A 24529-nucleotide genomic window follows, 5' to 3' on the forward strand; every position below is an offset into this window, starting at 1 on the left:
AAAAAGTACCCAGGGCTTCCCTGGTGGCGCAGTGGTTGAGAGTCCGCCTGCCGATGCAGGGGACACGGGTTCGTGCCCCGATCCCGGAAGATCCCACATGCCGCGGAGCGGCTGGGCCCACGAGCCATGGCCGCGGAGCCTGTGTGTCCGGAGCCTGTGCTCCGCAACGGGAGAGGCCACAGCAGTGAGAGGCCCGCGTACACCAAAAAAAAAAAAAAAAAAAAGTACCCTAAGGGCCGACAATGTGAGTTCCAGGGAAATTCTCCCCCGCCCTCAACCAGACAGGCATTGGGGTTGCCACACACCACCCCCTAGCACCTGCCTTTAGGGGGAGGCAACCTAGAGAGCAGGGGAAAGGCACTGGTACCTACAGGGTCCCTCCACATCTATGCACATCCATGGGTGGGGTGGGGGGGGGCCCAGCCTCTTACCAGGTGTGCCCAATTGCCTTTGATCACCTCCCAGAATCTGGAGAAGAACAGATTTTTGGGAGACCTTAATATTCTCTGCTCTGCTATTCCAAGCCTGTTTCCTTGGCTGAAAAGACAGGGCAGTGATACCAACTTTGCAGGCAGTTGGAGCAGGTACCGGGGCACTTTCTATGCCAGAACACGCTAAGCATGCTGGTTAATAGTAATTCAACTCTCTAAGTAATGATGTTCTGAGTGTGTGAGGAAGGGCCTCACTGTTAGTGCCACGGGTCTGGGGCAGAGGCCAACAACCAACACACTTCTCTTTGCCTCCAGTGGATTCTACCAGTGTGGCTTTAGTGAGTGCTTCTCAGACTTGGCACCATTGATGTTTTGGACTAGATAATTCTGTGTTGTGGGTGTCCTTCCTGTTCATGGCAGGATGTCTAACAGCATCCCTGGGCTCTACCTACTAGATGTCAATAGCGCACACACACCCTACCCCGGCCTAGTTGTGACAAGCAAAAGTATCTCCAGGGCTTCCCTGGTGGCTCAGTGGTTAAGAATCCGCCTGCCAATACAGGGGACACGGGTTCGAGCCCTGGTCCGGGAAGATCCCACATGCTGTGGAGCAAATAAGCCCGTGTGCCACAACTACTGAGCCTGCCCTCTGGAGCCCGCGAGCCACAACTGCTGAGGCCCGCGTGCCTAGAGCCCGTGCTCCTCAACAAGAGAAGCCACTGCAATGAGAAGCCCGTGCACTGCCATGAAGAGTAGCCCCCGCTCACTGCAACTAGAGAAAGCCCATGCCCAGCAACGAAGACCCAACAGTCATAAATAAAATTTATATTAAAAAAAAAGTATCTCCAGACACTTTACAAGAAGAAATGGTTTCTTCATGCCTAACATCTACATAACAGGTGCTCAATAAACTGCTGTTTAGAATTACTTGAATGCAGGAAAATGTCTCCCAACCAAAAGAATGCCCTGTCAGAGAGCCAGTCAGATTCCACCTCCTTTATCCTGTTTTTCAAGGCCCTGAACAAATGTCCCTTCCTCCGTGAAGACTTCCCTGACTGCCCCCACCCCTAGTTGTATATACTCTCCCATGCAACGCTGACACCCATTTAACACTTGTCACTGTCCTAAGTATTTATATGTGTGTCTTATCTACTCTATTCACAAAGTACCAAGGTGGCTTTGGTAGAATTTTAACACTTTCTATCTCCTCTTCCCACTATCTTACCCATAAAGATGATATTCTCTAGTACACATATTGGACATTTTCTAAAGCACATATAAAATACAAAAGAACTTTCACAGTTCATATTCCTTTGCACTACACTACCTAAGTAAAATTTTATTTTAAAATGTATTAACTTAGTATTTATTGTGGACTTAACAGGATCCAGGGCCTGTCCAAGAAAACTTCACATAGATTAACTCATTTTATCCTTATAACAACCCTGTGAAGTAGAAACTTGTATACCCCATTTTACAGATGAGACACAGAGAGGTTAACTTAACCCACTGGCCACACAAGTAGGAAGTGGGCAGGGGACATATTTAAATCAGGCAGTCAGTCTCCTGTCCGCAATCTCCTAACTGCTGTAACCTATACTGGCGGCCAAGCAGCTTCAGGACCCCAACCCGTTCACAGCAAAACTACAGCTCCCAAAGCCTTTTGTATAAAATTCGTCAGCAGCGGGTCTAAGCTGAAGTCTCCGAGGTCAGGGACCTTGGTTACGCATTCACTATGTTGCCCAAGGGGTAAGCCCCCTGCTTTGCACGAAACAGGTTCTCTATTTTTGTTAAATGCATAAATAGAGCAACGCAGGGAAGCTCTTCCTGAAGTCTAACTTCTGCTCGTTTCCAAGCCTGCAGAAAAGGGAAGCTCGCGACTGCAGCTGCAACCCGTGACCACCAGGTGGCGCACGGAGTTCCCGGAGCAGGAGGCGGAGCGGCCGCAGATCGCGAGGAGCATGTGGACGCTTGGGCGCCGAGCGGCTGCCAGCCTCTTGCCCCGCTCGGCGCCCCCGGGCTCTGCCCAGGCCCGCGCCGGGGCCCCGCGGCCAACGAAGAACGCCCGGCTCTACGGCTGCCGGGGCCTGCGCACCGGGACCGCCGCGGCCTGCACACCGAGCCAGCCCGTGAGTATCTGCACGGGTAGCCGCCCGGGCCGCACGCCGGCGTAGCGAGGCTGCGCACGCCGGGCACGCGCACCCGCTCGCTCCAGCTCCCGCGGGGCCGCGCTCAGGCGGGGGAAGGGCGGCGGCGGCCGCCGTGCATTCCCCAGTCTCCGTTTCTCCCGGTTACAGTTGCACTGGCTTCTGCTTTCTGGTGAGAAGACAGAGATTGTAGCCTGCAGTGCAACTGCGGGAACCGCGCCGGCAAAGGCAGGGAAGGCGGGCGGGCATCGGCTCTTAGGGACCTGTGGTGGCTCTAAGCTTGTCACTTCTCTTTGCGAGAACTTTAATAATATATGCCAGGTACTATAATATACATAATATGTATATTATCTATATATTAGCATGCTGTAAATATAGAACTACTTCAGTAAAATAGTATATATCAATATAATATTGACAGTATATAAATATGAGTAGCCATACTGTCAGATTGATGTTTTCAAGCATGGGCTTTTATGAACGAAACGCTTTCAGCGAGCGAGGTAAAGATGTCAAAGTTGTGGAGCACAGTAGCTAGAGCAGCAGGGCTTTTGGATCGGACCTGGGTTCCAAAGTCTGGCCCCTGGACTCAGCAGAGCTCGGGGACGTCGGGGGATCCCAGAACCTCTCTGAGGCCTGCCTTCTTTTTCTGTGAAGGGGAGAGTACCCATTTTGCCGAGCTGGCCTGCAGTTTAATTAACATATGTAAAGTCTTCAGCACTTAATTGCACTTATCTTCCCTCGCGGGGATACAAAGAAACACCTGACCCGGTTACCCCACGACTTGAAAGGAGGAAGCCCAAAGAAAGTCTGTGGGGTTGAAAAGGTTACACCGGAGGATGGAGATGATGTTTAATCAGGGTCTGAAGACGGCAGGGGGCAGTGAGGGGCTCTCAGAGGAGAGAATGGCCTGGATAAAGGCCAGGAAAGCGGGCGACGATCAACTCTGAGTGGCTGGTCCGCTGGATGGATTGTGGATGGTGAAGGAGGCAGGTGAAATCCAGCCCAAATTGTTCACGGAGCTCCGGAATTTAGACTTTAGGCCTACACCTCCCGCTGACGTGTGTTATTTGACCCTGTTTGAAGAAACACTGGGATTGGTTGTCAACACTCAAAGCTGGAATCACGGATTTCCCCCTCTTCTCAGGAAAACTAGGTAGTTATGGCCATGCTGGTCCCATGATCCCCTTCTGCAGAGCGCCCCCGTTTATTACTCTGCTCCTTCTGTGCTGCTCTCACCTGGAGCTGCCCTGACGTGCCCTTCCACGCCTGCCTGTGTCCTCTGCAGTTTTTAATTTAGGAGATTGACAAGATATGGCATGGGCTTTTGGACGGTACCTAGTGGCTGTTAAGGGCTGTTGATTCAGAGGTGCACCCGGGAGGTGGGCACTTGGCACATACTGGGATTTGGGCCACTGGGAGGTTGCTAGGTGGTTAACAACCTAGGCTACCCATTGGGCCCCTTTTTCCATAGTTAATCAGGTTGGTTTAACCTGTCTATTCCGCAGTTCCCTTGCACATCTTGAGTACTTGTGGAGTTGGGTGGATGACAGTGACAACTGGGATCACGATCCTGTTTTTTTTAAGGCCTTAACTGTCCTCAGGTTGATCCCTAAAGTCCCTTGGACTCCATGTGGGTCCTGATGACTTCTGACCCAAGATCGTTTGGGGAGTTCATTTGGGGACCCTTTTCTCCGGCTTTATTTTCTCTGCTGGCTGCTTCTACTTCCACAGCAGAAATAGAATGGGAGCCACCTGTGCAATAAGTTTTCTAGTAGTTACATTGGGAAGTAAAAAGAAACAGGTGAAATTAATTTCAACAATACATTTACGTAACCTACTATAGCCAGAATGTTACCATGTCAACAGGTAATCAAGACTGAAAGATCATTACTGAGATATTTCACATTCCCTCTTTGTACTCATTCTTCCAAATCCAGTATGGATTTCATACTTCCATCCCTTGTCCATCAGATGTTAAACTGAGTTTATTGTGGAAATACTTGATCTATATTTAGATTTTATAAAATTCACAACTGAAAACGTAAATTCACACACTTGAGTTGTCCCCAAACATATTTTAAAATTTCCAGTAACCATATTGAGTATCATTTTTAAACTAAAATTAAGTGAAGTTTAAAATCCAGTTCCTCGGTCACACCAGCCATGTTTCAAGTGCTCAGTGGCCACGTGTGTCTGACGGCTACTGTGTGCACAGCTTTGGAGGTGAGCAGATTTAGCTTCTGATTGTCAGTGTTCAGTTCCAGCTGGTCAGCAGAACCCAGAATCCACAGAAATGCCTTGTAAGCCTGCAGCTCACAGCCCTCCACTGCCTGCCTTATTCACCCCGAGGCTTGGAGAAGACCCTACTTCCAGCAGGCAGCCTCCGACCCTAATAATAAGAGAGTGTGACAGTGACAGGGTCTCTAACCTTTCCCCTTTAATGCTGGAGGCAGCTCCAAGGAGGTGATACCTAGGTGCCACTGCTCTTAAACAACTTCAGGAGCTCCTGCTGCAACCACTTCTGCGTACCTCGGAAGGCATTTAGGCATCTATTAATTTTTCTAGAGGGACACGATCGTCACTTATGACCCCATGGCCTTTGCCTGGGTGGGTTATGCCCTACTTCACTCTAAATTCATTGTTATTGTCTTCCACAGACAGTATACATGACTCTATATGTAGAGTCTATACACAAAAGTGTATTTAAAATATCCGTGGGCTTCCCTGGTGGCGCAGTGGTTAAGAATCCACCTGCCGGGATTCCAGGGCACGGGTTCGAGCCCTGGTCCGGGAAGATCCCATGTGCCGCGGAGCAACCAAGCCCGTGTGCCACAACTATTGAGCCTGAGCTCTAGAGCCCGTGAGCCACAACTACTGAGCTTGAGCTCTAGAGCCCGTGAGCCACAACTACTGAGCCCCCGTGCCACGACTACTGAAGCCTGCACGGCTAGAGCCCATGCTCCACAGCAAGAGAAGCCACTGCAATGAGAAGCCCGCGCACCGCAACAAAGAGTAGCCCCTGCTCGCCGCAACTAGAGAAAGCCTGCACGCAGCAACGAAGACCCAATGCAGCCAAAAATAGATAATAAAATAAATATTTTAAAAAATATATCTGTATTGTTTAAAGATTAATAACAAACTCCCACGTTCCCACCACTAGGTTAAGAAATTGAATATGGAGTGTTCCAGGGACTTCCCTGGTGGTCCAGTGGTTAAGAATCCACCTTCCAATGCAGGGGATGTGGGTTCAATCCCTGGTCGGGGAACTAAGATCCCACGTGCCTCGGGGCAACTAAGCCCGTGCACCACAACTACTGAGCCGGCGTGCCGCAACTACTGAGTCTGCACGCTCTGGAGCCCGCACGCAACTAGAGAGAAGCCTCTGCGCTGCAACGAAGAGCCCGAGTGCTGCAATGAAAGATCCCGCATGCCGCAACGAAGATCCCGTGAGCCACAACTAAGGCCCGACGCAGCCAAATAAATAAATAAATATTTCTTTAAAAAAATACAATATTGAGTGTTCCACGAAGGCCTGGTGCTCTTTCTGTTACAGCCTGGTCCTCCCTGAGAGGAATCTGCTATCCTGAATTCTGTCAGGCATCCCCTTCTCAGAGTTTCACCTCCTTGTGTATGTCTCCCTAAAGCATGTAGCATTCATTTAAAGAAACCATTTTGCTGTATTTATTCTGCTGTGCTGTACTCCTGGTGATCAGTGTTTGAGACTCGGCGACACTGATGCACACAGTTGTCATTTATTTGCTTTGTCTGCTGGATAGCAGCCGTTGGGTGAGTATGTCACACCTTGTCCAGGCTCCTCCTGTCACATCCGGTTGAGTCCAGTGAGCTGCTCTTACAGGGGTGCTGCACTGGGCGTGCCCGTGAGTGGACAGGACCTCCTCTTGGGTGAAGTCCTCAGACTGTCATTGCTGAGAGAGGGGCCAGCAGGTATCCCCCTCACTAGATGCCAAGAGTGGTCGTACCAGTTTGTCCTCCCCAGCAGCGGATGAGAGCTGATTCTCTCTTCAGGCTTGTGGTTTGACAGGGCCCAGGAGACCGAGGGGACCCCGGGGTGAAGGCTGGCCTCCCTGCCGACCACCAGGCCAGGCCTTAGTTGAGTCGTGTGGTTCCAGTGCCTGAACTTGAGCCTGTGGGCCCAAGAACTATCTAGTATTTCCTCCAACGTCTCCCATGAGCCTCTGTGCTGCGCTCATGGAGTCACTGAACCCTGGAGACTCGAGTAAGCAGACCCGCACGAGACACATAGTCCAATGGCTCCAGGTGATGTGGCCACAGGAGGGGTGGCCCTGGGTGGCTCCCTAGCGTGAAATCCATCTGCCTCCCTTGGGCAAAGGCCGGATTTTGCCTCTCTGACCTCCTACCTCTTCACACTTCCGTTGACATGCTTCAAAATGGAAACTGATGGAACCCTCAGGCCCCGTGTTTGGAATATTTATATCCTCTTGTTGGATCCTCATAACCAGACTGCAAGGCCAGTACCATGATCCCTACCTTCAGAGGAGGAAGCAGAGCTTGGGAGGGTTAAGCTGTTACCCAGGGAATGTTAGATGGGGAAAGCAGGTGAGAGACAAGGCAGGGAGTCTTTGGCAACTGTTCCTCTTGTGATTGTTGAATCAACACAGCTGAATGAAGTCTTCTACTCTGGCTGTGAATGAGTACCTTGCTTTTAGACCAGCCCTCCCACCAGACCATGGAAGATGTAAAATTAAAAGACAAAAACAGCTGTGTGAAGGTAGCAGAGAGACTGAGACAGCTAGGATCTGAGGGGCCAGGATCCCGGAGAGAAGGGAAATTGACTGAGGTGAGCCCTGCATTCTCAAACACCTCCCCTCCGTGTCTGGAGTCCTGTATCATTCCCAGGATGTGATTCTTTCCTTTGGGGCCCAGACCTTGGGTCCAGACAGCGTGGGTTCCAATCCCAGCTCCCCCACTTTGTGTGTGTGTGACTCTGGGCAAGTTACCCTTCCGTGCCTCAGTTTCCTCATCTGTAAAATACAGATACAGTCGACCCTCCTTATTCCTGCATCCTCTACTTGTGAATTCACCTACTCACTAAAATGTATTTCTATCCCCAAAATCGATACTCAGGGCACTTCTGTGGTCATTCTCGGACGTGCACAGAGCAGCAAAAACTGTGAGTCACCTCCACTCACATGTCCCTGGCTGAGGTCAGACAAAGTGCCACTCTGTCCACTTCTCAGCTCCCACACTGGAAACAAGGGTCCTGTTCACTGTCTATCTGGTGGCGCGTTTTTCACATTTTCGTGACTTCCGTTTATAATTTCACTGTTTAAAGTGACCCGCAAGCATCGTGCTGAAGTGCTGTCTAGTGTCGCTCTGTGCAAGAAGGCTGCGATGGGCCTTAGGGAGAAAATACTTGGGTTGGATAAGCTCTGTCCAAAGTGTGAGTTCTAGCGCTGTTGGCTGTGAGTTCAGTGTCAAGGAATCAACAATATATTAAACAAGGCACCTTAGAACAGGAACACATGTAAAACAAGGTTATGCATTGATCATTTGGTGAACATGTGACCTGAGGCTTGCAGGAACCTCTCCATATTTCCCTTAGTAACTTGCTAATCCAGTGTTTGTGGCAACTTTATAGGACATCACTGTCGTGAATAATGACTGTGAATAGTACTTCCCTCATTCGAATGTAATGAGGACTAAGTGAGTGCCTTTGTCTAAAGTCTGAGGACGCCACCCAGCTGATGGTGAACACTCTAGAATGTGCTGTGGCGATACTGTGCTTATCACGGCCGCTCTCTCAGTTCTCCCTTCTGAGCCAACGTTTGTAAACGGCCATCTGCGTTCTGCACCCCCCTTTCCTCCGCTCACTTCTCAGCCTCCTCCTTTCTCAGCCTGCCCAGGGCCCTGATGGCTCAAGAGAGTAACCACAGCCTCTGCCCCCTTCTCTTAGTGGCAACCACATGCTCTTTGGAGAAGGTGAGCCTTGCCACCAACCTCAGGAAGCACCTCGGTGCCTTCCTGGGGTGAAGTCCAGCAGCCCACCTCTCCATCACTCCCCTGCCGTCTCCGCTCGGCAGTACCACCTCTCCCTCCGTCCAGACCTCCGTCCCCTCCACCATCTCTCTAGCTGGTCCGCCTGCCTGGCAGTCATCAGCTCAGACCCTAGTCCTCAGAGCCGGGCTCCAGGACGCTCAGCAGTTACGTATTGCAAGAAATCAGTGGGTCACGGTGTCCCCTGCAGATCGTGTTAGTGAGATCTGTCACATAGCACTGGAGGCACGGCCTGTCTTCTGGACACCTGCTATCTGTTGTTGCTCACTTGAGTCACATTCTAAGAACTTGGCTGACACTTCCCATCGCACCCCCCAACCCCCCTCCACCCCCCCACCATGCTAACTGCCCCATCCCCGTCCGGAGCAGTGCTGCCAGCAGCGCCTCCCGTGGTGGTGGGTGTGTCCTGTCTGTGCCACAAGCCACATGATGCCACAGGACACCCGAAACATGGCCAATGGGACCGAGGAACTGACTTCTAAATTTTTATATTATTCAATAAATTTACATTTAAATAGCTGCCTGTGGTTTGTGGCTACTGAGTTGGACAGCACAGGCTTAGAGAGAGCCCGGGAGAGCACAGTTTGATGCACTAAAAGACGGCGAAAAAATTTCCTGAGAAAGATATACCCTGAAAAACTTTAACCTCGTCACTCTCGAATGTAGAAGTAGCGACATTCAAACTGTGCATTAATGGACTGTATGTTGTAAAAAATGGTAACGTTCTTCTTCACTTTGGCTTTTAGAGTCTGAGCCTCTGCTGCCTCAACCAGATCCTGAATGTCAAAAAGCAGTGGGTCTGTTGGATGAATTTGAGGACAACGGGAACTTTGGGTGACGCTGGGTGAGATAAAACACCTTCCACATCAGAGATCTCTTCCTCCCTCTCCCTCTCTCTCAGTATACACATACGCACACATACACATACTTTTTTTCCCTTTTCTCTTACCTTTTTTAACAACAACAACAACAACAAAAATCAAAGAAAACCAAAACCATCCCATAGCAACCCATCCCATCTGCTTTCTCCCTAAGCAGCAGCATTCATAAGCATCTTTCCACATCACTACTTACCCACCGCATTATTTTTAATGAAATAGTATTAAGTTTTATGGACATACCATAATTCATTTAACCCATCCCCTATTACTGGACATTTAGGTTGTTTCCAGAGTTTTGTTGTTATTCTCTTTGACATCTTAGTAGCTAGGGCAGGCCAAGCGTCTGTAACAAGTAGACCCAAAACTGCAATGGCTCCAACCAGGAGTGGTTCGTGTCCCCGCTCTCTGTCGGTGGGGGGTGGCCAGGCCTCTGTGAAATGATTCAGGGAGCCAGGCTCCTTCCACCTTCCTATCGCCTATCAGCCACTTACTGTCCTCTGCAGGTCGAGGCCAGGTCACCCTGTCCAGCTTCCAATCCACAGAAAGGGACAAGAGCATGGAAGGTCTGGAGGTGACATCTGTCCCTCACTCACATTTTAGCAGGAAGGACTTAGTCCGGGGGCCCCAGCTAACAGCTGGGGAGGCCAGGAAATGTAGCCTAGCGGGTGCCTGGAGGGAGGACGCAATGGGTTCTGGGGAAAAGCTGCAGCCCCCCACCCTGCGCCTGTATCTGCAGGGACTCTCCTTCCATACACACCCCCAGGCTGCAACCACAGGACCATGCAGTCACTCATCCACCTCGAAGGCCGAGGTGTCCAGCGGCACTGGGACAGCCTCTGCCCTGGCTCTGGGGGACTTCCCTCTATGAAACCCTGGTTGGAGACTCTTCCTTGTCTGTCACTCCCCATGGCTGCAGGGGAGGCGGGCGGTGGGACCTGTGACCTCCTCGGGCAGACTCTCTGCTACTGTCTTCCAGTCCCTCCAGGCAGTCCTCTGAGGTTGGGTAGGACCTTTGCAGGAAGCCCCAAGTCCAGCTTCCTTCTTCAGGGTCTACTTCTGGCCTCTGGGAAGCGCACCTTCGTCCTGCCATGCTAAGGACAGCCCACTTCTGCCATGGCCCCCCTGTCATCGACAGGTAGCACCTGTCAAGCTCTTGACTTTGGACTTTATGCCTGAGTCATGGGTGCCTTTATGTTCCCCAAGCTCCTCCAGGCACATGTCAACCTCTCCTGGTTCTCTCCAGATCCCCCCTCCATCGGCTGTAGCCGAGGAGAGGGAGAGGGAAACGTCCAGCACAGCCCCACCGCAGGCCCCCCACTCGCCATGTCCTGATCAGCCCTGTAGCCTTCCCCACATTGTGCCCTTGAGGTGGGTGATGGTCTGGGTGGGGGAGGGGCCATACTGCAAACCTCTGTCTTGCACTGACTGACTGGCAGCCACTGGTGTCTTCCTGGGGCCACTTAGAAACTCTCAGATGATGGAGCTGTCCAAGACACCTCCTGTAACCTACAGACATGTCCTCACCCGGGCACAGAAGCTCATACAGGGATGTTTATAGCAGTTTTCTTTGTCATAGTTTACACACCATAAACGCCACCATTTTTAAATATACCATTCCGTGGTTTTTAGTGTCCTCAGAAGGTTGTGCAACTTTCACCACTGTCTAATTCCAGAACATTTTCATCACGCCAAAAAGAGACCCCATAACCATTCGTAATCACTCCCCATTCCTCCCTCCCCCAGCCCCTGGCAACCACTAATCTACTTTCTGTCTCTATGGATTTATAGCAATTTAAAAAAATGAAAACATAGTATCTATACAGGAATGTCTCCAAGTTATAAGTATACAGCTTGATAAATTTTCAAAAACTGAAGATACCATGTAACTCAAGAAATGCTTCGAGAAATAGAATGTTACCAGCCCCTTGAAAGCAAGCCTTCTGCTCACTTCTAGTTATTAACCCCTCCCTGCCCCAGAGTAGCACCATTCTGATTTCCAATAGCATGGATTAGTTTTGCCTGTTTTTTAACTTTATATAAATGATATCATCAAATGTAAATATATCTGTATGTGGCTTCTTTCAATCACCATCAAAAGAAGTGTTTCGTCCATATTGCTATATTTATAGACAATTCTGTTTTGCACTGTAGTATTCCATTTTATGAATATATCACAATTTATTTATCTATGGTATTTCCTATGGATACTTGGGCAGTCTCCAGTTTGGGCTGTTGGATAGTTCTGCTATGAACATTCTAGCATGGTGCATGTCTCTTGGTGAACTTGGGTATGCATTTCTTTTTTTTTTAGAGCAATTACAATATTTATTAAGTATCAAACTGTATTATACAACTCTATATTTCTGTCATCTGAATTTTTTTCAAATCGAAATTGGTTTTGGTCTTTTCACTGCTAAGGAAATTTATATTTGGGTATGTGTTTCTGTTACATAAATGCCCAAGAGTGGAATTGATGGGTCATAGGATATGAATATATTCAATTTTAGTAGAAGTATCAACAGTTTTCCAAAGCGATTGTCCAATTTACTTGCCCATCAGCAGTATCTGAAAGCTCTGGTTACTGCACTTCCTGGCCAACTCTTCATATTATCTGTCTCTTTCATTTTAACCATTCTGGTAGTATCTCAATGTGATTTTTTACTTTGCATTTTCCTGAAGATTAACAAAGTTGAGCCCCTTTTCATATGTTCATTGGCCATTTGGATATCTTTTTTTTTTTAACGAAATCTGTTCAAGTATTTTGCCCATTTTTCTATTGGATTTTCTTGTTGATTTCTAAGAGTTCTTTACATGTTCTAGATATGTCCTTTTTCAGATATATAGAATAAAGATATTTTCTCCCACTTTGTGGTTTGCCCAACAAATTTTAACAACAATGGAAGCAACCTCAGTGTCCTGCTGAAGGGGACAAACTGAATGAATAACATAAGATAAAATACTATGAAAACTGTATGTGCTAATATGGAACAATTTCCAAGACATATGAAAGGAAAACTGCAAGGTGCTTCATTTATATATTTAAAAGATTGCTCATCATAGCTGACTCTGGGATGGGGGCTGCCTATTTGGGAAGAAAGGCTTACTTCTCTGTAAACCCTTTGATGCTGTTTCAATTTTTACTCAGTATATGTTAGATATTTTCCATCAATTTAAAAAATTTAAGTAAAAAATAAATGTGTCCATTAATGTTAATAAAACGGAGCGGTTTGGTCATTGCATGATCGGGGTTGTTTCTGTTCCCCTCACAGCCCTCTGGACGATACCACCTATGAAAGACTGGCCGAGGAGACGCTGGACTCCTTAGCAGAGTTTTTTGAAGACCTTGCAGACAAACCTTACACATTTGAAGACTATGATGTCTCCTTTGGGGTACCTATTTGCTTCTTTTCATTCTTCTGTATCCTCCTTAAGAATTTTAGCTCACTAAGATAAAGAATTCCTCTCCAGCAGTATGCGGTTATGGATGGGACCAAAAGACTGGGGTTCTGGTGTCAGCCCTGCATCACCAGGCTTGTGACATCGGGCAAGTCACTCGGCCTCTCTGAGCCTCACGTTTGCCTAAAAATACAGATTCTCAAGCTTCACTCTATACCTGTGAAGATAAATCAGGGAGGGACCCAGGCATGTGTTTGTGTAGCAAGACGCCTCTCATCATGCAGGCAGGCTAGTTCCTAAGCAGGGTGAGAGATTGCCCAAGATGTATTCAGACTAGACATGGGCCCCACTCCTGGAAATTCTCATACAGTGGTCAGGGTACAGTCCTAGGAAGCATGTTTTTGAAAAGCTCACCTGAGATTCTACTGAGCATCCCTGGGTCTCATCCCTAGAGATGTTTATTAATCAAATAAAAATCGGTCTAGAGTGTGGCCCAGGCCAGGCTTTGGGGTTTTAAAAGTTTTTAGAGTAACTCCTCAGAGGATTCTAATGCAGCTGGGCGAGAACCCCAGGGCTGGATGAAACTTAAGCCCCAAATCCTAGAAGCCAGGGCAGTGCTGGTGTGTATCGACTGGCCACCAGGTGGCAGACTTGAGCAAGGGTCTGCCTTTGGGTTTAGAATTATTGCTTAGGCCTTAGGGAGCAGCCCTTTTTTGCCAGTGGGGGCACATCCCCTGCAGAGGTCAACCCTCTTGACAGCAATTAATTAATGCCAGAAAATGTCATGAAGAGTGCATTTGGGATTAAATCATGGAATTATCTAGGACAACCAGCTGTCAGGCTAAAGTGATAGAAATGGTATTGGATATTGCTGTTGGGGGCACTGGATAGAAAAGGACTCCATCAGATGGGCAGGTGTCAAGCTTAGTTGTAAGGACAGTAAGGGACTTCGTGGTAACGAGGCAAGATACGATCAAATGCCTTCCAGGTGGATTCGTTGGTCGCTGTCAGCAGCAGAAATGTCCCGGCAGGGCTATAGACATGCTTATGCAGGCAGACTCAGAAGGCAGAGCTACTTGGGAACCATTACAAACTGGCCTCTGGAACTTGACCATCTGTGGGATGATTAGAGCTGGGGAAGTTACAGGTCTCCTCTACCCCAGCCTCCTTACCAGGCTCTGTAACTATGGGGAAACCAAGGCTCAGGCTAAACTCTGCCACACATGCAAACCTTCAGGAACATGCCACAGAAATAGTCACACCACCTGTTCTTACAGGATTAATGAAGCCCCTGCTTGACTCAAACACTTTGCCTGAATGTTTCATTAGAAGCAAAGGTGCCAGTATTCTAGCGGCTGGATTCTGCTTACCTCACTAAGGCAGGCAACAAAAGCTTCTGCTCAGTGGTGGGTCAGGATCTTACCTACCTTCAGAGTGTCTCTCTGAAGAGTGATTCAGCTGCTGCACTTTCCAGAGTCTAAAACCCATTCTTGCAAGGGAAGAGGCACCTGAGTTTTTCTAGCCAATCCATACCACTCTACTCACTAGGGAAGAATTATTTCTAGGAAATCATTTGCCAAGTAGGAAAATCTCTAGTGTAGGTGTAGAAGGTTAATGGCATATAGTAGCTCCCTCTGTAGTTTGGACTTCTGAGTACTTTGAAATGCTGTCTACCCTCAGGTGTGAATTCCTGATTAGAGTCCTTCAGATGCTAGCAAACTATGTATTTCACATATAAATCAGTTGAAATTACATTATAGACAGTAGAACACCTGTAACACCATTACTTGAGCTTGGTTGGAGTGCAGTCTTTCCGTGCCCTCAGGGTCCAGTTGGATGTCACCTCCTCTCTGCAGCCCTCCTAGATGCTCCAGGCAGACACCACCCTGCCCTCCTTGCCCAGCACTCCGAGGACGATCACCCTGTGTTGTAACTGTCTCTTTACACATCAGTGCCCAAGGCTACACTGAGCTTGACAGCTGGAACACTGCCCATTCCTGGTCTCCCAATGCCTGGAACATTGCTAAGTACTTAGCGGGGACTTAACAAATGTCGATTCACTGTAAATGAAATGAGGCCCACCTCCTTTTCCAGAACATGCTTTCATTGATGCCACTCAGCACTTACTGCTGTTTTATCCACTTGCTACTGGCCAAATAGGCAAATGAAAGGAATACTCCAGATACACCCAGGCCATGTTTCTTCAGTTTCCTCCTGTGGACTGGGAGACGTGAGCAGCTTCTTGGCTACTGTGTTGTCCATCAAGTGGGGCGGGTCGCGGTGGATGTCAGTGTCTGGGTTCAGGCCTCACTCCTCACTGGTAATGGATAGCAGAGGGAACTGCCTACCAGAGCCCAAGCCCCTCCCGTCACTAGGCAACCACGGAGTCTGCTACACTTGACACTGAAGACCATGAGAAGCACCACACTATTTAGAGAGTTACCTCCAAACTGCCTTCGTTTTTTTCCCCAGGCAGAGCCCTGGCCTCTTAGACACTTAAATGAGAATTTGCTTGCCGCCATGTCCTTCGTTCACTGAGTTGTCTGCATATTATTGCCATAGAGCAGAGGTTCCTTAACCATTTGGCGATCAGGACACCCTGTGAGAATCTGCTCTCCCAAGAAAAACATCCCTGCATACCTATGAGTACATATCAGCTTCCAGAGCTCTATGCAGACCCCTGAAGACCACCTCTGGGTCCTAGGTCACACACCCCTGCTCAGACTTAGCACTTTATTGGATATGGTGACAGAGGGCCTGGCCTAGCATCCTGCATTTGTATTTTCTTTCCGAGAGCGCTTCAGTGAATTATCTGTGAGGGCAGGTCCTTCAGCTGTAAAGGAGTGGTGACAATAACCTCTACTTCCCCGGGTGTATCTTAGGATTCATTGAAACTGTGTAGGTAAAAGTGCTTTATATTCATTATTCTTATTCCTTAAGGGGAAGTCAGCATCTGTTTTAGGAGTGTGGGAAGCCACATGCACACATGTGAAATCCCCTGACTCAACGTGCGATTCCCATATGTGCCTGTTTCTGCAACTGAGCTGGTGACAACAGAGCCTGAGCCTTGCTATTTTTGCTTCCACTGATACTGCCTGTCGGGAATCAAGCCTCACCAGCTGTGGCCAGGGTCTGTTCCAACTGGTCAGTGCCTGGGTCTCAGCAGCTGCTAAGTACTGCCTCTCTCTCCTGCACTGCCCTGCATTAAAGTCTACCCACTCTCTCAAAGTAGACACTCAGATTGCCCCTTAAGGAATAACACTAATGGACAAAAAACTCTCTTTATTTGTCTACTTGAAGACAGTTGCAAAAGCTTTAAGAACTCCTGGGGAACCAGTAAGACAGCTAGTTTCCCTTCTCTTGCCACTTGCCTTTGGAAACAGCTTCTGGCTCTGTGGGGAAAAACGTCTAATGACACACCACGAACAAGAGGGGGCGTGGTTGAGTGTTGCCTTGCATAACCTTGCCCTTCATGTGGTATGTGTGTGTTATCACAGTGCCTGGTTATCAGCCACTCTGTTCACTCATCCACAATTTTTTTTTAAATTCAGTGATATTTTGCACAAATACTGAAAATGCTAGGATGAAAAGACAGATCTGCTCGCAAGGTGCTTATAGTAGTGGAGCGAAGGGGCAGGTGACCGGCAAACAAGCTAGCAGCTCAGACGCAGTGAGGAAAGCACAGAAGCTGTGGGGACATGCGCGGGTCATGGTCCCAGCTGAGGGGCGTCAGGGTAACCTTCCCAGAAGCACCTCAGCTCACCCATCGGCCCCTCGCCCTCGCACTGTCTCTGAAGGAGGCAGAAAAGATATTGTCCCAAGGAGACGACACAGCTGATGGGGCTTAACGCACATCCCTAGACCTGGCCCCCTGCCTTTTCCGCTGCATCACGCACCTCCCAGGTATAGAGTCAATGCACATTGGAGCATTTAAGGGCCACAAATAGGTCAGATTAGAAGAAATTATGTCTTGATTCTCTGGGCCTCATATCATATGGAAAAATAAGCCATAAACTATATATGGAGGGGGGAAGAAGCGACTGCTGATAGGTACAGGGTTTCTTTTGGGGGTGACGGAAATAGTCTGGAATTAGACAGTGGGGATGTTTGCACACTTTCTGAAAATACTTTGTGGAATGCTAAAAACTACTAAATTATACAGTTGTAAGAAATTTTGAAATAAATGAAAGGTAGTCCTAACAAAATAGTACACGTGGGTTTCAAGAAAAAATGTTTTAAAAAGCAAACTGATGTATACTGTGATCCTAGCCCTGCATTTAAAAACCGGCAGCCAATACCTGAGAGTGAACAGCTCATGTCGCTGATTAATGGGATGGAGAGAGCACTTCGTGTTATGGAAACAGCAGCATCTTATGGACCCGAGCAGACCTGAATTTAAGATCAGCCCTGCCTGTTACTAAGTTTTATTACCCTGTCCCTCTGTTGTCCTCATCTATAAATTGGGTAATGATTCCAACTCCGATGGTTATGGTCACGGAGGAAGCAGTTGTACACAAAGTGCAAAGTACAGTGCCTGGCACAGAGTAGGTACTGAAAAATAGTAGATGCTATTTTTATTGATGTTTGCATTTTATTTATACCACCTGTATTCCCAATGCTTCTAATTTTGCTACGTTTCTTTTTTAATCAGAAAAAAATTATTTAAAAAATAACCCAATAGTGTCCTCCCCATCCCATGCCTATCAGTTATATTATTGGCACTTTCTCCACCATGTTTTGTTTGTTTGTTGTTTATTTTTTTCCATACCGCTTGTGGGATCCTAGTTCCCCGACCGGCGAGCGATCGAACCCGGGCGACCAGCAGTGGAAGCACGGAGTCCTAACCACTGGACCACCAGGGAATTCCCTCCACCTTTTCAACAGCTCTTTGTGTTTGCAAACCAACCACAAAACTTTTTCTAAGAACCACTGGGGGGCCCCTTGGTGGATAGGGGCTCTGAGAGGCACAGAGACAGGCTGCCTGTCTGTGGGCTGCGCAGGGGATGGGGGGCAACGAGGCTCCCCGTTCACCAGCTCAGCCGTGTAGCTGTTTCTTTAATATCCTGCCCATTCTAGAGAGACCTCGGGCCTTGGGAGGAAAGGGCTCCTTTGTTGAAAAAGGGTTTTCACATTTAAATGAGCATTTATTGGGCAAAGGTGGACCAGCCAGTCTTTTGACGAACTCAAGGCTCCTGTAGAGGAAACTAAAGCTGGAGAAGGGTATCTGAGAAGCTTGTGAGCTTGGGAAGGGTCTGGGAATAAGAACCCCAGTGTGGACTGTCAGCCTTCTGCTGGCAGAGCCCAGGCTACTGCTCTTCTGAGACCAGCAAAGCAGGTGGTTTGATTATTTCCTTCTCTCTTGCCTTTTTTCCTTTCTTCGGTCATGAACTTGGCCTGCCCGATGTTTGTGCTGACTGGGACGTCGGTAGAGTTGGTGTCTCCATTTTTTAATATCTCTAGTATGTTCTGGCTGGTATTTGAGGAACCAAGGCAGCAATAAGGATGCGGATCCTTTCGTTTGCCAGATGCAATACCTCTGACTAGTCACTTAACTAGGGATATTCTCACCTTGCCCACCTCATAGGAAACGAGGAAAAGCACTGTGAGATTTTGTAAGTGTCATTGTGGTTAATCATAGTCTGATTCTGAGAGCCGGGCTCTTTCTGCATTACTTCCTAATTCCAAACACTAAATTAAAGGCAGTTCTTTATGGTGTGTGTTGTGTACCTGTATAAATGCAAAGTGTTGAGATATAACAAAATAGGAGGCAATTACGACACAGTGATAACTTTGTCTTGTTTTATTTTCTTCATGCTTTTTCCATCTGATGCACCAGGGTGGTGTTTTAACAATCAAACTGGGTGGAGATCTAGGAACGTACGTGATCAACAAGCAGACCCCAAACAAGCAAATCTGGTTGTCTTCACCATCCAGGTACGTTCAGAAGTCAAAATCTCTCATTGTTTAGCTTGTTCGAAACAAGACTTTGTGGACCGTATAAGAAGTGTCACCCTCATGTGTTAGCAGCAGTGTAAGTGAACCTTCTCTGATGTTTTACAGCGTGTCTCATGCTCAGTAGGAAAGCTTACTGTGGTTCTGTCACTTCTGTCTGGTGATCATGTGGCTCTCAAAGCAGATACTGGGACGTTAACAAGATGCAAAGTGAAAAATTTTCGGAGCCCACCTTGACAGTTTTTCTCTACTAAATCACTGCCGTGCCTTTGAAAAAGCCACTTTTGCTTTTACAGCATCTGAACAAGTTGCCCTTTGTCTTCAGAGTTTGGCCTCTGGTTCATTTTGAGCATCTCAGTTAAAGGTCAGTTTAATTCCATTTGCAGGATAGGGCTGTGTACTCTGTGGAGGTGGGAAGGTGTTTTGAACAGCCCTTCTAGGGCTTTTCATCCCTCCTGCCTTTTCCATTGATGTGCTTTCAATCTAGTGGAATAAAAGATTGTATTGGAGACAGTCTGTACTGCGTCTCAAGGCCTGAGAACATGCAGGGAGAGGGGGTCCCTCATCCCTCTGGCTGAAGCGGTTGTAAGACAGTAAAAGAGACGCCCACAAAAAGCTCTCAGACCAGCCTTCCTGGTCACTCATTAGCACTTCCAAAGAGAATGCGCTGTGAATTGGGAAAGGCCCAGATATAACCAGCATGGAGGTCTTTGAAAGCCTAACGCTTTTTGCATTTAAAAACAAAGTATTTAACTCTTCTCCTGCCCCACAGTTGGCAGCACTTTTAGGCAGTTAATATTATGCTGTTTATGGTGCTGTAATGTGTGATTCTTCATTCAAGATAAATAAAGCATTAGGCCTCCTTTATCCCAGCCTCGTCTAGGAAGTATGTTATAATTCAAGAAAAACAACTCCAGGGAATCACTTGTCATTTCTAGTGAGGCCCTTATTCACAGATGGTCTTGCTTTTAGATTCAGGTAGTTTACTTGAAGTTTGGCCGGGGTTAGGGGGTTACCCTGGGAGGGCCAATTAGCCTGCTCTCTTTGGCCTCAAACAGTTGCCCTGACCCTAACTGTGGCCATGCACAAGGGCTGCAGTCTTGTCCTTCATCTCAGAGGAACCAGTATGAGAGAAACTGGCTGGATCAGCTCAAATCCAGCCATCAGCTTTGGGAATCAGTGGCTTTGTAAATAGCAGGCAGGGCACCAGAACCAGCTGTGATGGCTCCACTAACAGAATTCCCTCGTGTTGTATCTTGAGACAGAAAAAGTCCTTATGGCATTTGGACACACCTACCAGCAATGGGATCCTACCGCAGGCATGTTTAGAAAAATCGACTTCTGGATAATAAGAAATTCCAAGTTTTGTTGTTTTTTAAAAATCTGTAATTCATGATGGGAATCTGGAAAGAAAATCTGCCGAGCAGCCATTTACTGTCATGGATACTATGTTCCTCAAAAAAAAAAAAAAGAAATTATTTTCCACTCCATTTTTCATGTTGGTCCAAAATAATCCTTCCTAGGGCTGCATTTCTGATATTTGGGAGGCTTTTTAATTGACAGCGTTTCAGGTCAGAGCAAACAGTGGCCTTACCCCATCACCTTGCTTGAGGAGATTGTAGGGTGGAATCAAGGAGAGGTCTGGGTGGACAGCTGGACGTCCGAGGCAGCGTGGAGGGGCCTGGAGGTTCTCACGCTTGCCTGGCATCCTGGCAGCAAATCGGAGTCCAGAGCCAAGGGAACGTTCTCTGGATCTGGTCCAGGTTATTATGCCTTTACGTGTTCAGCTATTTGTGCATATTAAACAAAAGTCCAGTGCTTTTGGTTTATCCCCATTGTTAAGGAAGCGTTCAAACCCCAGCCTTTGGCTGATAATCCAGAAATCCTTGATGTTTTCCTAACCCCCCAAAGATGCTTCCCTTCTAAGCTTTCCTCGTCCCTGGCAAACCCGTCCCAGTCTTGGACTTCGGAAAAGCTCCCCTGAGTGTGCAGGTGGACTCGGGCCCCTCCTTCCCATGGGCTCTCAGCATCCTCTGCTCCTTTGTCCATCGAGGCGTCATCATGTAGCACCATTAGCTGCTGGCACCGATCTCGGCTGGCCTCGGCCTGCAGCGGCTTGAAGCAGGATTTCGGTTCCCGGCCAGAGATTGAGGTCAGGCAGTGGCAGGGAGAGCGCTGGATCCTAGCCACTCGACCACCAGGGACCAGTGGCTAATGACAAGGCCCCGGCCCATCAGCTGTGTAGAAATGAATTTCCACATAGAGACGGAAAGTAGTGAAGCAAGTAAAGTGTTATTAGGAGGAAAAAGAGTACAGTACGTGTGGATAGACACACTTGCGGCTCAGAGAGAGAGTCGCGCCCTTGTGGTAGTTTGAATCACTTTTATGGAGCATTTCTTCCAGGTTTCCTTTAACCGATCATCTTGGTTTGTCTGGTTCTGAGGCCATATTTGTTATATCTCAGGGTCCTCCACTGTGTACGTGTGCATCTCTTAGCCAAGATGGATTCTAGCGAAGAGGCCTATGGGTAGTTGACATCACTTACTATGGGGTGGCACCCCCTCCCTTTTGACTTGCAAGGAGCCTTTCTCTGCATGTGTAGTTGGGAAGGTCTCCTTGACTTTGAGAATGAGGGATGTGCGGCCTTTTCTCTCTTATCTGGGCAGGGCTCAGCTCTTCTCCCAACTGTCCTGCTATTGATATTTTGGAGTTTCTGTCCACAGGGAACGAACTCCAGGTGCTTACCCTGAGGCCTATCTATCTCCTGCCTCAGCACGTGTCCCCCCACCCCCCACCCGGCTCCACGAGGCCCAGAGGAGGTGGAATTAATGGGCACACTCTGTGTCCATCTGGAATAATAAGACACGGCGAAAGCTAGCCACACCTGGGTCCACACAAACACAGCGTTCCCAGCATGAAGTGCACGTACGGCTTGTGTTCACTAGATGAGCTTGAGATGGATGAACTAGCCCATCAAACTCTCACCTTCATGGACTTAAAATTGAATTAAGAAAACTATTTTTTAAAATAATAAATACAGATGGTTGCCAGGGGCTGGGGAGAGGAGTGAATAGGGAGTAACTGCTTAATGGATATGGAATTTCCTTTGGGTGATGAAAATGTTTTGAAACTAGATAGAGGTAGTGGTTGCCCAGTGTTATGAACGTACTAAAATGATAATAATAATGTAGGTAAGGGACAAATCATGTCAGTGGTACATGAATGGCCATCATCTAAAAGACACTGCTGTGATATTTCGGGTATCATATGTGAGTTAGGAAAAGCAAAAGATCAGAATGTGATACATGGAGACTCATCAATAGGGTTGAAATATTTTCAGGTCTTGAGAGGTGTTCTGTGAATTGTACCAGAGGATAATTGTGTAGCTGCTTTTTTTTTTTTTTTTTTCCGGTATGCAGGCCTCTCACTGCTGTGGCCTCTCCTGTTGCGGAGCACAGGCTCCAGATGCACAGACTCAGCGGCCATGGCTCACGGGCCCAGCCGCTCCGTGGCATGTGGGATCTTCCGGGACCGGGGCACGAACCCGTGTCCCCTGCATCGGCAGGCAGACCCCCAACCACTGCGCCACCAGGGAAGCCCTGCTTTTTTTTTTAATTGGAGTATAGTTGATTTACAATGTTTTGTTAGTTTCAGGTGTACAGCAAAGTGATTCAGTTATATTAAATAGACCCTAAGACGAGAAGTCAAATACATGGCTCGTTAAGTATTACTTTCTAGATCTGCACTGCAGTCAATTTCTTGGTGAGAGTTTCTTCTGAAGGGCTGTTCCCGTGGACTTACTCTGACTGTGTTTTGTCCTGCAGTGGCCCCAAGCGTTACGACTGGACTGGGAGGAACTGGGTGTACTCCCACGACGGTGTGTCCCTCCACGAGCTGCTGGCCACAGAGCTGACTCAAGCCTTAAAAACCAAACTGGACTTATCTTCTCTGGCCTACTCCGGAAAAGGCACCTCCTGCCCAGCCTAATGCTAAAGACATTGAAAGCTCTAAAGCCAAGACCCCAGCTTCGTTCTGCAGCTGAATGGCTAGTTCTTTTCCATTCCTGCTTTTGAGGACAGTTGCATTATGTGTAACGGCTCTGTGAAAAGACCGTGTCACCTCCTGCCCTGCCCCTGAGTTCAGATTTTTAATTTCCATAGGTTTCTCTGGATTTATTGTCTGATTTCCTCCCTCACGTGATAAGCCCTTATCTTTCGTAATGTCTGTGTGCCCGTACCTTTACTATATAACCTCACAACAAAGAAAAAGAAGAAAGACAAATTCCAGGAGGAGAAATGAATTGGCTTCACCATTCATTCTCTGAAAGACTTACTACAAAAACTGCATGAAGAGTGGCTGGCCAACCTTGCCATCCTATCTCAAAATGAGACTCATTAAAGGGAAGCCTAAAACATTCCTACTCCTCTTGAAAGTGTAAATACTTCTAAGCCCTTTAGTATTGAAGCATCAGTGGCAACTAGGGAATTCTGAAACCGAAGACCATTTTCTGTTAGTGCTTTGTGACTGCCAGGGTGTGGCCCGCATGGGGTTAACCTGGGGAGATGTGGTACCGTGTCTTCCATATGTGCATATATATGTACACACACATTTACATGTGTGTGTACATACATATTTTTTAAATTTAAGGGTCAGTATAGAATAAGCTATTGCAACACTGGTCTGCAGATGCAAAAAAATCTCCCAAAAGCCATCTCTGTAAGCTCATGGATATAGTAGTAATAAATGAGGTCATGGAGCTGATGAGGTGCTTGGTAAATTGTGAAAGCCCACGTAAATGAAAAGATGTTGGTGTTAATGAAAGGAACCCTGCTCTTACACTTGGCCCAGCCCAAAAGTAGTTGTCTGTCTCTGGGCAAATTTCTCGAACTCCCTGGATCTCTGTTTCCCCGTGTTAACAGAAAGGGTTAAACTGGATAGAATATAGTCAATTCCCAATTTAGACATTTAGTGGTCCTGTCAGGCAACTTAACAGGCCAGCTTTAATTCCCTCTAGTAGAGGAGATGACAGTGAACAGTTTTTTTTAAGCTATAGAGTAAGTATATGGTTTTGAGTTTTGTTCAACTTGAATTTCAGTTGAATTCATGTTTAAATAATCATCTTTTATTGTGCCATTACCGTGCTAAGCCTGGGCTGTAGGCTGAATGCTAAGGTGTTGATCCTAACCCCCAATCACAGCCCTCATAAATGAGATTAGTGCCCTTATAAGAGAGACCCCAGAGAGCTCCCTCATCCCTCTCACCATGTGAGGACACAGCGAGAAGACAGCTGTCTATGAACCAGGCAGCAGGCCTTCACCAGACACCCAGTCTGCTGGGGCCTTGATCTTGGACTTCCCAGCCTCCAGAGCTATGAGAAATAAATTTCTGTTTATAAGCCATCCAGTCTCTGGTATTCTGTTACAGCAGCCCTGATGGACTAAGGCAGCCTGCTATACCATATGACCTCGTTTGAATTGTTACTGACCTGGATTTTACACATGAAGAAACCAGGGCTCAGGAACATTAAAACTCGCCCCAAGTTAGGCTCCTGTTCTGCTACTTCCTTACTAAAGCAAGATTTATTAGTGACTAGTCTATGCAAATCTATAACAAAGGCTTTTGCGGTAGGAAAACTAAAAACACATTCCACTGTGGAAAAAAACTCTTAACAATAGAACAATAT

General features: G+C 47.6%; 1 protein-coding gene and 1 long non-coding RNA gene across 2 annotated transcripts in view; one reads left to right on the forward strand and one right to left on the reverse strand.

Annotated features, from left to right (window-relative positions):
* LOC308619422 overlaps positions 1-24529 on the reverse strand; it is a 98586-nt gene that overhangs the window by 32393 nt on the left and 41664 nt on the right. The window lies entirely within an intron of this gene.
* Positions 2371-24245, forward strand: FXN (frataxin). The gene is made up of 5 exons (XM_081238172.1): positions 2371-2560; positions 9364-9461; positions 12768-12888; positions 18731-18828; positions 22671-24245. The coding sequence occupies exons 1-5, from the start codon at positions 2393-2395 to the stop codon at positions 22831-22833; spliced, it is 648 nt and encodes a 215-aa protein (XP_081094298.1). The 5' UTR covers positions 2371-2392; the 3' UTR covers positions 22834-24245.

Source organism: Mesoplodon bidens (assembly GCF_964165515.1).
Source record: "Mesoplodon bidens genome assembly, chromosome: 6".
Lineage (NCBI taxonomy): Eukaryota > Metazoa > Chordata > Mammalia > Artiodactyla > Ziphiidae > Mesoplodon > Mesoplodon bidens.

What these genes read in the sequence shown, in the direction of transcription:
- FXN (XM_081238172.1), top strand. Translation starts at nt 2,393, where the DNA reads ATGTGGACGCTTGGGCGCCGAGCGGCTGCCAGCCTCTTGCCCCGCTCG. An exon ending in GGAACTTTGGGTGACGCTGG is followed by an intron (nt 9,462 to 12,767) that starts GTGAGATAAAAC and finishes TTCCCCTCACAG; the next exon opens with CCCTCTGGACGATACCACCT. An exon ending in ACTATGATGTCTCCTTTGGG is followed by an intron (nt 12,889 to 18,730) that starts GTACCTATTTGC and finishes CTGATGCACCAG; the next exon opens with GGTGGTGTTTTAACAATCAA.